We start from the raw sequence: 16,866 nt of genomic DNA on the forward strand, positions 1-16,866 counted from the left end.
CCTTTTGACCTGTATGAGCTTAGTGCTTCCTCACGATAAATAACATAATGATAAAAATGTTTGGTATGAAGACAACTCTATGACTGAAGAAATATTTCCTAACATCCCTGTGACTCCTCTGAGTTTTCAACTTCCACTTGTGATCCGTTGTTGTTGTGTCCTATCTCTAAAAATTTTGTCCCTGTCCACTTTGTAGGAAAGTGTGTGAGTGTATGAGTAACCCTCATAATGTTGAGGTAGTTAGTTAGTTTAATATGTTTATTATGCACCTCATACCCATCCTGTGGGCGGTAGTCAAAAGATTACAGAGGTACATAATTGGTCCAGGGACTGGACTCCAAAGTTTTGATAGCTGAGCAAGTTACAATGGTAATGAACTAGATCTGGTCATAATCATGACCAAGTTACAAAGGTAATGAGCTCCAGGTAGAGCTGGTCACACTCATGAATAATTGCAAAGGTAATGAATCATAAACACATTAATCATGATAATTTACAAAGGTAACGAGCTCCAGGTAGAGCTGGTCAAAATCATGACAGGTTTCAAAGGTAATGAATGATAAACACGTTATCACATGATTACAATCATAGACAAATTACAGAGTAATGAGCAGTTAACAAACATAGTAGGGAATTCATCCAATGCCCCAACAACAGATGTTGCTAGGTGCCTGTCTCTCCTCGGTAGACAGCCATTGCAAACAGCAGCAAGTTGCCCTGGGATCTGCTGCTTGCACGAGCACCATCGACCCTCCCCAAGAGGTCCAAGAAGCCAGTGACTCCGTTAGCAGCCCGATGCAGAGCTCCCCTAGGGACATGTCAGCGTCCTGGTGGACGCCAAGTTGATTGAAGATCCCAGGCCCTCGTGTGCACGGATGTTGAAGCTTGAGGAACTGAGTACACACTGCCTGTGGCACACCTGACAGCTGCCTCGCGGTCGAACTCCACGATGCTGTCCCTGCAGTGGAAGTTCCTGTGAGCCCAGCACTCCCTGCAGTGCCATCGCTGACATCGTGGGTTAGGGGAGAAGTACCCTCTACAGATGGGGTGGCGCTGGGAGTTGGGTGGGTGAGGCGGGGGAGACGCGCAGGTGTGAGGCGTTATGAGAGGGTCACTGTTTACTACACACGCCCTCCCCCTCCCCCCCAGCGGAGAGGGGGGGAGGCGCTGACTGGTCCTGACTCGACAACACCAAATCCTCTGAAACTGCACAACACTTCAACTATTTAAGCTGAAACGATGCACTGGGATGTCCGTTCGCTGCTCTGGTATACCGATACCGTAAAGCGGTATCGACAGATACTCGCCGATACCGCTTTGTTAGGTATACTTTGTTAGGTGCCATTTTGTTAGGTACACCTGTACACTTGCTCGACTCTGGTGCTGGCGTTTCGATGGATGCTGTCCCAAGAAATATGTAATGAATGGTTTAGAAAACCGACAAGTTGAAGAACTGAGACACTTATGCAACAGATGGGAATCTTTATTGAAGAAACGTTTCGCCACACAGTGGCTTCATTAGTCCAATACAAAGTAGAAATGGGTAAGGATCTTGGTACAAAGACTTCAATGCTTGCCCAACCTTTGGACGACGGCCTACTTACACTAGTGGCAGGTCCCACTGTGATCCCGCCTCCTCCTGCTTCACCTCATCTGACTGCAGTATATAAGCCACCTCTCTGGCCCTCTGCTGCATTTCCTACAAGAGTGATGGACTGAGCACATCGATTCCAGGTTGAGGGACTGATTACCTCAAACTTCTCCTCTCCTTACCCATTTCTACTTTGTATTGGACTGATGAAGCCACTGTGTGGCGAAACGTTTCTTCAATAAAGATTCCCATTTGTTGCATAATTGGAAAAACAGGCAGAAATATTTCAGTCCGCCTGAACGAGCATCGAAACTCAGCAACAGAGCTGATTTAAGGTGCCCACCTGTGTCCTCCACAGGGACTCCACGGGACATTTAATGAATTGGAAAGAGGCACAACTCGTCCTCGCCGAACAAGATCTAAGACGCCGACGATGTCTGGAAACCTCGCTAATCGCAATCATCGACACCATAGAACATAGTACTGAAAGCTACAATTTTTCAAAAACATTAGCATACACAATACTCAACCAGGCAAATCACCACCTACCTAACCATGCAGGAATATGTGACTTCATTTGTCTACCTATCCTCATCTCAAATATGTCATTTTTTCAGGTCACTACATGTCACTCACACCCCACTCTCCGCCTATATATACTGTCATTTAAATCTGTGTGCTAGAAGTGATCAAGGTCCCAGGACCGAAACGTTGTCTAATAAATATGCCCTAGTGTTTGCTCTCGTGTCTTTTTAAACCAAATCTGCGTCTATATATTTGCACTTCAATCTCTTTTGTTGCTGAATGAAGATGAACCTTTATTTAATGTTTGAAGCTACACTACTGAGGGTTTTGGAAGTTACTGAAGCCATTCCATGATTCTGGGAATAGAATCAATAAGTTTGGTTATTGACCACCAGTACATGGCAATTCTTCCAAGAATCTGGTCTTCATTATCATATACAGGCAGTGAAAATTCGAAGCCGATCGGAAGAGGCGTTCTCAAGTTATGAGTGAAATAGAAATGAAAAATTAGAGGAAGAATGAAAAAATTATGCAACCTCTTAAAAGGTTCACTTTCGGGGATACCTAAGTAACGATGCATTAATGTTTGCTTTATGTAGATTGTCGGAGACTATTTTGGTTGTAGTGTCAGTGAGTAAGATGACTGTATTCAATATTACATTTGTTGGAGAGTTGAAGGAGGAGGTCTTGCTTCTCCAGGAGGAGATTACGAGGCTGAAGGTCCACCTCAATGGGTCTGGGAGAGAGTGTGAGGTGGCTGGAGTTGTGGGGAATGAGGCTTCTAGCAGTGAGGTGCAGTCTGTCTCCGGCTGTGAGGAGGCTGTAGGTGGGGAGATAGCAACGGCTACCAGCAGTGAGGTGCAGTCCAGCACCTGCTACAAGTGGCGAGTGATAACCAGTAATGGGAGGAGAATCAGAATAAGGAAAGTTAAGAGTGAAGATCTGAAGGTAGGAAATCGCTTCTCTGTTCTTCAGGATGAATGTACTTCAGTGGCCAGTGAAGGTAAGGGTACTACTGCCCCTGCTAACAGAGGTAAGCATATTCTTGTGGTTGGTGACTCTCAGGTAAGATATATTGACTGTGCTTTTTGTAATAGGAATAAGAAGATGAGAGATAGTGTGCTTCCCTGGAGCTGGTGTTGGGGACATAGTTAACAGGCTGGATAATATCATGTCAGGTAATGGGAACAAGCCCATTATCTGTCTCAGTGCTGGTGGAAATGATATTGGGAAGGGTAGGAGAGAAGAGCTGCTAGATAAGTACAGGTCAGCTATAGATTTCATTAAGTCTAAGGGAGGGGTCCCAATCATATGTAGCATCTTGCCTAGAAGGAGAGTAGGAAATGAATGGTTGTCTAGGGCAATTGGTGTAAATTTCTGGCTAGACAGATACTGCAAGGAACTTGCAATCTCATTCATTGACAACTGGAACAACTTTTATGGCAAACATGATATGTATGCAAGGGACGGGGTACATCTCTCTGGGGCTGGGGTGGTAGCACTTGCAAACTCAATTGAGAAGGCCATTGGTGAAATGCCTATGATTTTAAACTGATAGAAGATAGAGGTATGGATGTGTGTGGGAAACAAGCAGGTTGCAACACTAGGGTTGGAAACAGTAAATGTATAAAAGGCATTCAGCATGAAGTTATAAATAAAGACAATAGATCAGGTCAGCAAACAAAGGGGGACAGCAGAGGGCAGCAAGGGACTAGCTCCCTTAAGGTTTACTATACTAATAGCAGGAGTGTAAGAAATAAGATAGATGAGCTAAGATTAATTGCAAGTGCAGGAAACATAGATATTATTGCTATAACAGAGACCTGGCTCAATCTGAAAGATAGAGATGCCCTCTGAATGTCACATACAAGGCTATAAATTATTCCACACTGACAGGGTCAACAGGAAGGGTGGTGGAGTAGCGATGTATGTCAGAGACAATTTAAATTGTTGTGTTAGACAAGATATAAAATTAGAAGCGTCGGCCACTGAATCTGTTTGGTTACAGCTTCTCGAGGGCCGAGAAAAACTAATTTTGGGTGTGATTTACAGGGCCCCAAATCTTGATAGGGAGTGCAGTAAACTTCTATGGGACGAAATTCGTAAGGCATCTACATACGAAAATGTTGTGCTAATGGGAGATTTCAACTATAGACAGATTGACTGGAGCAATTTGACAGGAAATTTAGAGTCAGTTGACTTTCTTGATACGATCCAGGATTGTTTTTTAAAACAGTTTGTGACAGAGCCAACTAGGGGAAATAACCTCCTTGACTTGGTTCTTGCCAGTAGGGAAACACTAATTAATAACCTTGAGGTTAATGATGAGCTTGGGGAAAGTGATCACAAATCACTCAGTTTTAATATATCATGGAATTCCCCTAATAATGGCAATCAAGTCTCCGTCCCTGACTTTCGCTTGGCTGATTTCATAGGACTGAAAAATTACTTAGGTGGGCTGAACTGGAATGACCTGACAAAGTAGGTGGTGATGGTTGCCGATATGACGCTTTCCAGGGCATAGTTCTAGCTGCTCAGTCAAATTATGTTCCAAATAGGGAAATCAGATCAAACGAAAATGATCCTAAATGGATGAACAATAGATTAAAATATCTGATTGGTCAAAAGAGAGGAATATATAGGCAAATCAAAAGAGGAGAGGGGTAATTAAGAAATCGATATATTCAGTTAAAGAGAGAAATAAAAAAGAGAATTAGAAAAGCAAAAAGAGATTATGAGGTTAAAGTTGCAAGAGAATCGAAGACTAACCCAAAAGGATTCTTTCAGGTATACAGAAGTAAGATCAGGGACAAGATAGGCCCACTCAAAAGTTCCTCGGGTCAGCTCACTGACAGTGATAAGGAAATGTGTAGAATTTTTAACACATACTTCCTCTCAGTTTTTACACAGGAGGATACCAGCGATATTCCAGAAATGATAAATTATGTAGAACAGGACGATAATAAACTGTGCACGATTAGGGTCACAAGTGACATGGTCCTTAGGCAAATAGATAAATTAAAACCTAACAAATCCCCAGGCCCTGATGAACTGTATGCAAGGGTTCTAAAGGAATGTAAAGAGGAGCTTAGCAAACCTTTGGCTAATCTTTTCAACATATCACTACAAACTGGCATGGTGCCAGATAAGTGGAAAATGGCAAATGTGATACCTATTTTCAAAGCAGGTGACAGGTCCTTAGCTTCGAACTATAGACCAATAAGCCTAACCTCCATAGTGGGAAAATTTATGGAATCAATAATTGCCGAGGCAGTTCGTAGCCACCTTGAAAAGCATAAATTAATCAACGAATCTCAGCATGGTTTTACAAAGGGGCGTTATTGCCTTACGAATTTATTAACTTTTTTCACTAAGGTATTTGAGGAGGTAGATCATGGCATTGCATATGATATTGTGTATATGGACTTCAGTAAGGCTTTTGACAGGGTCCCACATAGGAGACTATTGAGGAAAATTAAGGCACATGGAATAGGAGGAGAAATTTTTTCCTGGATAGAGGCATGGTTGACAAATAGGCAGCAGAGAGTTTGCATAAATGGGGAGAAATCAGAGTGGGGATGCATCACGAGCGGTGTTCCACAGGGGTCAGTGTTGGGTCCCCTGCTGTTCACAATCTACATAAACGACATAGATGAGGGCATAAAGAGCGACATCAGCAAGTTTGCCGATGACACCAAAATAGGCCATCGAATTCATTCTGACGAGGACATTAGAGCACTCCAGGAAGATTTGAATAGACTGATGCAGTGGTCGGAGAAGTGGCAGATGCAGTTTAATATAGACAAATGCAAAGTTCTAAATGTTGGACAGGACAATAACCATGCCACATATAAACTAAATAATGTAGATCTTAATATTACGGATTGCGAAAAAGATTTATGAGTTCTGGTTAGCAGTAATCTGAAACCAAGACAACAGTGCATAAGTGTTCGCAATAAAGCTAATAGAATCCTTGGCTTCATATCAAGAAGCATAAATAATAGGAGTCCTCAGGTTGTTCTTCAACTCTATACATCCTTGGTTAGGCCTCATTTAGATTATGCTGCACAGTTTTGGTCACCGTATTACAGAATGGATATAAATGCTCTGGAAAATGTACAAAGGAGGATGACAAAGTTGATCCCATGTATCAGAAACCTTCCCTATGAGGATAAACTAAGGGCCCTGAATCTGCACTCTCTAGAAAGACGTAGAATTAGGGGTTATATGATTGAGGTGTATAAATGGAAGACAGGAATAAATAAAGGGGATGTAAATAGCGTGCAGAAAATATCTAGCCTAGACAGGACTCGCAGCAATGGTTTTAAGTTGGAAAAATTCAGATTCAGGAAGGATATAGGAAAGTACTGGTTTGGTAATAGAGTTGTGGATGAGTGGAACAAACTCCCAAGTACAGTTATAGAGGCCAGAACGTTGTGTAGCTTTAAAAATAGGTTGGATAAGTACATGAGTGAATGTGGGTGGGTGTGAGTTGGACCTGACAGCTTGTGCTACCAGGTCGGTTGCCGTGTTCCTCCCTTAAGTCAGTGTGACCCGACCTGACTAGGTTAGGTGCATTGGCTTAAGCCGGTAGGAGACTTGGACCTGCCTCGCATGGGCCAGTAGGCCCGCTGCAGTGTTCCTTCGTTCTTATGTTCTTAAGATAAAGATACCTTAGTCCTTGATTCCTTAGTATGGAACATATAAACTTTCTTCATCAGGTAAGCACCCTCTTGTTTTTTTCTGGAACTTACCCCTCATCATGCCCCTGCCATCTCACCTCCGCGCCTCTGTGTCACCTTACAGGTGTGCTTGTACTCGGGAGATAAGATGAACGCGTGGTTGTGTGCACGGCCGTCAACCACAAGGCGACGCCATGGGTACTCCTCTACCTCGACACTGACTGTGTTCACGTGAGCGTATTTGTTGAGGAAATGTGAACACAATAGGAGAGCGAAGGCTTCCGGGGACGTCACCTGCGAGAGAGTAAAGGACAAGGTACTGTATTAAGCAGCGAGAGAGAGAGAGAGAGAGAGAGAGAGAGAGAGAGAGAGAGAGAGAGAGAGAGAGAGAGAGAGAGAGAGAGAGAGAGAGAGAGAGAGAGAGTGGGGATCCATTGTCAATAAAGCTAGGGATCTTTAACCTAACCTTAACCTAACCTCGTCAAACCCTAAAGAAGCAGAGAAGAAGATAGAGAGAGAGAGAGAGAGAGAGAGAGAGAGAGAGAGAGAGAGAGAGAGAGAGAGAGAGAGAGAGAGAGAGAGAGAGAGAGAGAGAGAGAGAGAGAGAGAGACAGACACTGCTTACAGCACTTCGCCGTATCTCGCATCTGCTTGACAGTAGGGGTTGCAAGATCCTGTACGAGGCACAAGTACGCTCACACCTTGAGCATGCTCCACTTTCTTGGTTTGCCTACCCCCCTCTCATCTGCGACTGCTTGACAGAGTAGAGAACAGAGCAAGACGTCTCATCTCTCGCCTGGACCCATCCTGGATAGATCTGTCATTTCAGCAGAGCCTTCAACATAGGAGGGATGTGGGTGGCCTTACTGTTATGTACAAGGCCAATATTGTCAAAATACCACACTTGGATCCACTTCGAGGACAGCGTGAAACAAGCTTTTATGCCACAAGACGGGCAGAAAGCAGCAACTTCACTCTGGCTGTACCCTTCTCCAGAACATCACTCCATCTGAGATCATACATACCCAGGATGACTCGAGTATGGAACACATTCGTACAGCATAATGATGTCAACGAGATAAAGTCAGTTGATCAAATGAAAATGCTGGCCCACAGATGGCTCCAACTTCATCCTGTCCCGTACTTGTATGTCTCATAACAATAAAATGCTTTCAAATGAGCTGATGTAGGTAACAGCCTTAGCTTTCTTGCCAATAAAGTTAGGAATCCTTAACCTGTAATATAGCTGTCAATAAAGCTAGGGATCCTTAACCTTGTCAAACCCTGTGTAAAAAAAAAAAAAAAAAAAAAAAAAAAAAAAAAAAAAAAAAAAAAAAGAGAGAGAGAGAGAGAGAGAGAAGTTAAGCCCAAGATTGCTGAGATGTGCAGACCAGCTAGCACATCTTTCAACATCTTTCAACATTGCCTAGTACAGTGTAAATGGCCAGTGTCACTCCTGTCAATCACTGGTAAGATCCTTGAGACAATAATCTCAAGACAAATGACAGAGTTTCTTGACTATCACTCACTACTTTGTGATCGTCAATATGGCTTCAGGAAAGGTTACTCTGCTGCTGATCTGTTGTTAAACCTCTCCACTAAGTGGCACCAGTCACTGGATGAATCCAAAGTCAGCTGTGTGGTAGCACTGGACATTGCTGGTGCTTTCGACCGGGTGTGGCACCAGGGCCTCTTAGCAAAACTTCAAGCACTGGAAACTGCAGGCTCTACGCTATGTCTCCTCAGTGATTACCTTCATGGTAGATCTCTAAGTGTAGTTCTCAATGGAACGGAATCAGCAAGACATCCTATTGGGGCAAGTGTTCCACAAGGAAGCGTGCTGGGACCATTGTTATGGAATGTCTACTTCAACGACCTTCTTCATATCATCCCAGAATCACATGCATATGCAGACGACTGTACACTGACATTCACTTATCCAAGAGAAGAAATGCCAGCTGCTCTAAGCTACATCAATCACCAGCTGAGAGCTATATCAGCTTGGGGAATGAGGCAACATTTGCACCTGAGAAAACGCAAATGATGATCGTCTCTAGGCACCATGATGGTAATGCTGGTGCAGTAGTAAGGATGAATGGGAGGGTGTTGGCACCTGGAGAAGAAGTTGATATCCTTGGGGTGAAATTTGACTCCAAACTAGCCATGAAGAACCATGTTGTAAATCTTTTGCAAACAAGGCAACCAGGAAGCTTACAGCACTTCGCCGTATCTCGCATCTACTTGACAGTAGGGGTTGCAAGATTCTGTACGAGGCACAAGTACGCTCGCACCTTGAGTATGCTCCACTTTCTTGGTTTGCCTGCCTCCCCTCTCATCTGCGACTGCTTGACAGAGTAGAGAACAGAGCAAGACGTCTCATCTCTCGCCTGGACCCATCCTGGATAGATCTGTCATTTCAGCAGAGCCTTCAACATAAAAGGGATGTGGGTGGCCTTACTGTTATGTACAAGGCCAATATTGTCAAAGTACCACACTTGGATCCACTTCGAGGACAGCGTGAAACAAGCTTTTATGCCACAAGACGGGCAGAAAGCAGCAACTTCACTCTGGCTGTACCCTTCTCCAGAACATCACTCCATCTGAGATCATATATACCCAGGATAACTCGAGTATGGAACACATTCGTACAGCATAATGATGTCAACGAGATAAAGTCAGTTGATCAAATGAAAATGCTGGCCCACAGATGGCTCCAATTTCATCCTGTTCCCTACTTGTATGTCTCATAACAATAAAAATGCTTTCAAATGAGCTGATGTAGGTAACAGCTCTTAGCACCAATAAAGTTAGGAATCCTTAACCTGTAAATAGCTTGTCAATAAAGCTAGGGATCCTTCAACCTTGTCAAACCCTGTGTAGAGAGAGAGAGAGAGAGAGAGAGAGAGAGAGAGAGAGAGAGAGAGAGAGAGAGAGAGAGAGAGAGAGAGAGAGAGAGAGAGAGAGAGAGAGAGAGAGAGAGAGATTGAGAGAGAGAGAGAGAGAGAGAGAGAGAGAGAGAGAGAGAGAGAGAGAGAGAGAGAGAGAGAGAGAGAGAGAGAGAGAGAGAGAGAGAGAGAGAGAGAGAGAGAGAGAGAGAGAGAGACTGAGATGAGTCACTTACCCCATGTTTCTTGGCTAAAATATAGACGGTATTCTTCTGGGAATCAGTGGCTACAATATCTGAGTTGTCACCGTGAATGTAGTCCTTGTCTGTGTCGAGGGTAAGTTGGGTGCACACTTCGTACTCCTTGATGGAGTGCACAGGACCTTCACGCCGCACGTGCAGCAACTTTACGTTGTTCTTGCCGTAGCCACGAGACACCCATTCGAAGCTCTCCATGTTGCTGTAAAACATCATCAAAAACATAAATACATATATAAACGCAAAATGTCGAAGTGATTGAAGAAGTTCAAGGTGACTTCACTGCCACGATTACTTTGTTTATTGTAAATTAATATAATGGTCTGTTGAATCTTGTCAAAATATACTGTCCTGTAAGCACAGGTTAATACCGTCAAGCACATTCAAATGGGTCGTCAAATATATAAGTCGCACACTGTTGCGCAGGCCTACTGACCTGGTGCTTGTAAGTATGTGAGTCGGACTGCCGTGTAGACGTACTAAACCTTGCACGCATATTATTAACTCTAGTGCCAAGGAAAGATAATATACAGAGAAATGACGAATGGTCAACAGTAGCGAAGGATCAAAAGTATGTGAAGACATTGATGACAGAAGAATCTTGATTGGTATATTTCACCTCAAATTTGATAGTCACTTAGTGGTGAAACGTTGTAACAATAAGACTCCTCTGTAATCAGTGTCTTACTCACCAGTGATAATATAGTTAAGAAATTGTTGTTTGTTGGGAATTGACATGTAGCTAGTAACTCAGTGATAGCGCCTTCGGCTCACAACCAAAGGACCCGGGTATATTTCCTTAGACCGGCTGTACCTGATCACCTTGTAGTAAATGGGTACCTGGGTGGGATCCGACTGTCGTGCATCGCATCGTGAGCAATAAATGAAAGGGCTCCGATGGAAATAAGTGACACTTATTGGCAATTTTGGATTATATTGAGTAATACCTGTATACCTATTGCATATTCCAGGGGTCATCGTTCCAATAGCTCGGGCCTAGACTAAGCCATCTCTTTGATGGACAAATCAGCCAACCTGTAGGTGTTAAAAGCACGCAGTCTACTGTAGGCACCGCAACCTAGTTAATCAGGAACTGACTCAACGAACTTATAAAGTTCCTACCTGAAGACAGGTAAGGATATATATATAAAAGAAAAACTGTTGCAATGTCTTGGGCTTGTTACATTTACTGAGTTGTCTCTTCTTATGCTTGTCGGAACCCCAGCTTTTCACAGGGGAGCTTTGCACCGTCTAGTGGCGCAGCCACGGAGTGGGAGGGGGGCAAAGGAGGCTAAAGCTCCCAGATGGAAGTTCAACGATGAGAAATTTCAATTACTCAGATATGGTAAACATGAGGAAATTAAATCTTCATCAGAGTACAAAACAAATTCTGGCCACAAAATAGAGCGAAACACCAACGTCAAAGACCTGGGAGTGATCATGTCAGAGGATCTCACCTTCAAGGACCATAACATTGTATCAATCGCATCTGCTAGAAAAATGACAGGATGGATAATGAGAACCTTCAAAACTAGGGAGGCCAAGCCCATGATGACACTCTTCAGGTCACTTGTTCTATCTAGGCTGGAATATTGCTGCACACTAACAGCATCTTTCAAGGCAGGTGAAATTGCTGACCTAGAAAATGTACAGAGAACCTTCACGGCGCGCATAACGGAGATAAAACACCTCAATTACTGGGAGCGCTTGAGGTTCCTGAACCTGTATTCCCTGGAACGCAGGCGGGAGAGATACATGACTATATACACCTGGAAAATCCTAGAGGGACTAGTACTGAACTTGCACACGAAAATCACTCACTACGAAAGCAAAAGACTTGGCAGACGATGCAACATCCCCCCAATGAAAAGCAGGGGTGTCACTAGCACGTTAAGAGACCATACAATAAGTGTCAGGGGCCCGAGACTGTTCAACTGCCTCCCAGCATACATAAGGGGGATTATCAACAGACCCCTGGCAGTCTTCAAGCTGGCACTGGACAAGCACCTAAAGTCGGTTCCTGACCAGCCGGGCTGTGGCTCGTACGTTGGTTTGCGTGCAGCCAGCAGCAACAGCCTGGTTGATCAGGCTCTGATTCACCAGGAGGCCTGGTCACAGACCAGGCCGCGGGGGCGTTGACCCCCGAAACTCTCTCCAGGTAAACTCCAGGTAATTATACTGACCACTGACCACTGAACACGAAAGCATGACAGGTTAAGAAATTTCAAATACATACTAAAAACATGGGGTGGTGGGGGTAGTGGAATATTCAAACGGCTTCAGGAAGAAATCCAAATATTCTTCCTTGAAGCCTTTTTATCCACTTCTCCGAGACTATGGATTCCACAATTTACACTAGAGGTGGACCCCATCCTATATAAAAAAAAAATACTAAAAATCATATGTTTTTAAGCAACTGTTTTTCATTCTTTGATTCTTAATCCCTCTGACTGGAACCGTGGTCTAAGCCCCCCAGACTGAAATCCTGGCTTAAGCCCACAATTTGAAATTTTGGCTGTGAAACTGGCTGCAGAGGGAGTAATATCAGTGTGCAGATTTGGAACCAGATATTTCAATGTTCTGTATATAAATTACGATTTATAACCCCCCGGGTTAATAATTCTAATATTTATTTTTGATTGACAATACAAGAAAAGTAACGAGAGGCATAACAAGTAAGCTACTTTTCTTGCCTTGCCAAATATAATAAAGATCAGATAGCCACTCAGTTTGGTCTGTATAAGATTAATAATAAAAATACATTACCTCAGCTTCCAGTCAGGTTTGTGACTCGATTTAAACTATTACAGGTCTGCGAGTTGTCTCACGACTGAAATTATGTTGGCTCCAGGTAATGCTTTTATGAGGGTTCCTCAAGACCACTTTATCTCAACTCAACTTAGATCTGCGAGAAATCCTGACATATCATTGGTTATCGAGGAAGTGGTAGGCGGAGCCACCCATTCTCAACCATTAACAAAACGGGATTAAGAGGTAACCTGCGTAACCAGGGTTGCGCAGTAGTCCTTCCTACTGGCCAATTATTATTATTATAATCAAGGGGGAAGCGCTAAACTCGGAGGATTATACAGCGCCTGGGGGGGGGGGGGATGTGGAAGGCATTCAGACTTAATTCGGGGAACTGGAGCACAGATCCAATTCCCTAAATCAAGAGCCCCTCACCAACATCAAGGAACTGTATATTTAACCGCGGTGGGTTGCCACCCAGGATAGCCTAAGAAAGGCAGTGCGTCATCGAGGGACTGTCTGTCTTATTTCCATTGGGGTCCTCAGTCTTGTTCCCCAGGATGCGACCCACACCAGTCGACTAACACCCAGGTACCTACTTGCTTGCTAGGTGAACGGGGACAACAGGTGTAAAGAAACACGCCCAGGAATCGAACCATGGACACTTAGCGTGTGAAGTGAGAGCACTGCTTACCAGGCCACGGGCCTACCAGGCCTGTGGGTACCTACAAAGGTTGTTAAAGCTGCATTTAACCTGTTCACCATCAGTCAAGAACACTTTAATATCTAAAATTGGGATTATAGTAAACTCTCTTAATATATTCAGTAAACAATGAGAGACATCTATATATCAAGTCCAAAGGTTAAATTAGATTAGGTTATGTTTGAAATGAGCTGAGGTAGGATAACAGCACTTAGCCTGTAAAATTAGTGTAAAAAAAAATACATATTAATAGCGCCCTACTTAGATTCCGCTGCTCAGCTACGGTTTCCATGCTACGGACTGGAAATAAATTCATAATAAAATATATAGAGATGCATCACAAAAATTCATCTACTGTATAAGGACTCTTACATACGAAGATAGCGACCACTAAACCAGCACTCTCGTGAAAATTTTAGAGTAAGGGAAGATATGATTGACGCATACAGATATAAGCATACAGATGTCAGAAAGGGTTCTGAGGATATCTAACCAAGAAAGAACTCAAAACAATGGAGTCAAGTTGGATAAATTCAGATTTAGAAAGATATAGAAAAGTACTGGTTTGGAAAAAGAGTTGTGGGCCAGTGGAACAAAATACCAAAAAGAGAGACTGAAGTTAACATTTCGTATGCCCTCAAAAATAGACTGGACACATATATGGATTAGTAGGGTTGGGCTTGAGAAGGCCTGCCTAGTATGGGACAGTAGGCTTGTTGCAGTGTTATTCTGTTCTCATGGAGCGGTTGGGATTTGAACTCATGATGAGAAAATCTTCAAATTAATAGAGCAGTGCTTTAATCACTGCCCCATTCTGGACTAGTATACTGGCCGGCTAGTTTTAGAACTGGCTCACAATGAGTTTGAATTGTACCTATTCCATGAGTTGTTTTCACTTGTAATGTTACGAATTTTCGACACAAACGTGGTAATGACAATTAATAATGAGACGTTTCGACCTCCAAGTTTATCAGTCCAATACAGAGAACCGAAATATACATAGTATTGTGGGTTATTAGTCAGGTGCTGCATGTAGGGCTGGGTTAAGTGGCGGTGAAAACGTCTAAACTCACAAAACTGCCAGAATTCTCTATGAATCTGCAATAAGAGTGGATTCTAAACAGCATCTGTTATTGTGCTAATCATTTTCTTTGATGACTATTTTGTTCAATCCTGCCAAAAGATTACACTGGACTTTTTAAACCAGTTGTACTGTCTCGTTTATAAGTATTCCACGTTCACTTCTTTCAAAGCACGTGAGTTATCCGAGCTGGAAGGATACTGAGAGCATTGTTTGCTCAGAGTACAATAAGTAAATCATCTCAAGTATTGGGACTGCATCAGAGTAGGTGTGGAAAATACTGTATATTTTCCGGAAATACGGTAATTTATAGGTAAATAGATGCCTTATATTGTATTTTTAAAAGAATTATATTATAGAAAATGGGAAACTGGACCTGTGCCTGCGCAGAAGAGAAGTCGCCATCTTGGTTTTTAATTTGTATTAGAAACGTTGGTGAATGGGGAAGAATTTTTCGTGCTCTAGAGGTTAAAATTGTGCTGACACCTCTCAAATAGGAGGCGAAATTGGTGGATGTGCATTCCTGCATAACTTGAGATATCAGGCGACTGGACAAGACAGCTCCAGGAACCTCAGATAAGCTCTCTAGATTTGTGTATAATTCTGGCCAGCATTATTTTCATAGATTTAGTTAGAGTGAGGTTTTCTGAGTATGATACACATTAATCTCTAGTCAAATTGGTGAGTGATATTAAGATATATTTTCCTTCTGTTATGTAATTGTGTATATATATAACGATTTATTTTTAATATACAGTCCACAAATTTATATATTTACCAGCATTCCTGGTGTATGTATATTTCATTTAATTAATAGGTCCAGAGCAACTTGTGGATATGACAGTGGTAGGTATCGAAGGGGGACATTTTTTTGCGACCTAAGTGTCCCAAATTCCTACTTGTCTAACTGATAAATAATAGTTATCATTGTTCATTTACTGTTATGTATATAATTATACATCCAAGTAAATGCAATTTTCCACAGTAGGGAGAATGTACTCCTCGGGACGGAGACAAAAGTGTAAATTCATATTCCATGCATGGGAAATAATAGACGTTCGGGAGTCTAATTCGACACTCAGTGAAAAGTAGGAGTGTTACAAGTAAAATCAGAGAATAACTGTGACAACATCCGACGTCCTTTACAATTGTCCGAACAGTCTGGCTCAACAAGCGGGTCACCAGAGAAGTTTGGCCTTAGGTGACGCTGAGACAGTAGAACATGACTTAGCCATGTCACAAGTATATAACAGGTTAATTCACCTGTGTATTATATTGCAGTACCTCCCAACTTTGTCTTTTAGCCAGGTCTCATGTATGACTGTGAATAAGAATTTAATACCTCTATGGTTAATAAGTGATATGATGTTGTGGTAAAACTCAGTACTGCCATCCTATCCATTTTGTCCACCTTATCATTTTCCTCACAGTTGCGATGGCGACAGTGTTGTGGTCCTTGAACGTGAGATCCTGGCATTATCGTCCTTCACCTTAGGTTTTTCGACCTATTGAATGGTTAAAGTTAGTGTTTACGTAGCTGGGCAGCAGCCGGGTCATGAGCTGGACTACATTAGTAGTGGCCCCTTGAGTCCCGAGCTTGGGCAAACTCGTGCTAATCCCTACTGTCGCTTCATTAGCTATCTCGCCAGCAGTGCTGCTTTACTTGTAATCAAGATAAATAATATAATACTAGACGCAAACGCAGTGTACTGATAGCAAACACATACACATTGTGCTCACTGTAGCTATAAACAACACTTTACATACAACAATGATATTCATCACGCACAGACAAGGCACTGACTTGCACATGAGTAAATAGAATTATCAAAGTTCATTGCCTGAGCAGCGTTGAAAATTGGGTTAATCAAATATTCTGTTAGTGGGATGGATTGAGACGACCTGCCTAGTATGGGCCAACAGGCATGCTGCAGTGTTCCTCCTTTCTTATGTTCTTATGTTCATATACAATGAGGGTGCTAACACAGAGAGCTCACCATACACAAACGGATATTCAGCAAAAACAAACGGGGCACTAGTCACAAACAGAGAATTCACCATAAGGAAACAGATATTCGACACACATGCACAGGACAATAATTCACCAACAAATAAGGCTCTCGCTATATAAAAACAAGGTACTGTACTCAATATACATAAACAAGATGTTATGCAAGAACAAGGCACTCACTGGTTTAATGGCTTTATCATGTGCCTCATTACACACCATGTAGGGATGGTCAAAATATTAGAGGCACATAATGGGTACAGGGACTAGGACCCGAGGTTACAGTAGCTAAGCAAGTTATAGTATGACTCACGAAATCGTAATGACACGATTGCAAACAAACCATACCACGGGCGGGATTTGAACCCGCGGTCAGAGAGTCTCAA

At 42.7% G+C, this 16,866-nt stretch overlaps 1 protein-coding gene across 1 annotated transcript in view; it reads right to left on the reverse strand.

Annotated features, from left to right (window-relative positions):
• Window positions 1-12,839, reverse strand: part of Uro (Urate oxidase) — a 31,290-nt gene extending 18,451 nt beyond the window's left edge. The window contains exons 1-3 of the mRNA XM_070090951.1: window positions 12,707-12,839; window positions 9,920-10,142; window positions 6,897-7,092 (exon numbers count right to left, since the gene is read on the reverse strand). Coding sequence (XP_069947052.1) covers window positions 6,897-7,092; window positions 9,920-10,138 — 415 coding nt within the window. The 5' untranslated portion in view covers window positions 10,139-10,142; window positions 12,707-12,839. The remainder of the gene's footprint in view (window positions 1-6,896; window positions 7,093-9,919; window positions 10,143-12,706) is intronic.
• Between the last annotated feature and the right edge of the window lie 4,027 nt (window positions 12,840-16,866).

The sequence above is a fragment of the Cherax quadricarinatus genome, chromosome 33, assembly GCF_038502225.1.
Source record: "Cherax quadricarinatus isolate ZL_2023a chromosome 33, ASM3850222v1, whole genome shotgun sequence".
NCBI classification, from domain to species: domain Eukaryota; kingdom Metazoa; phylum Arthropoda; class Malacostraca; order Decapoda; family Parastacidae; genus Cherax; species Cherax quadricarinatus.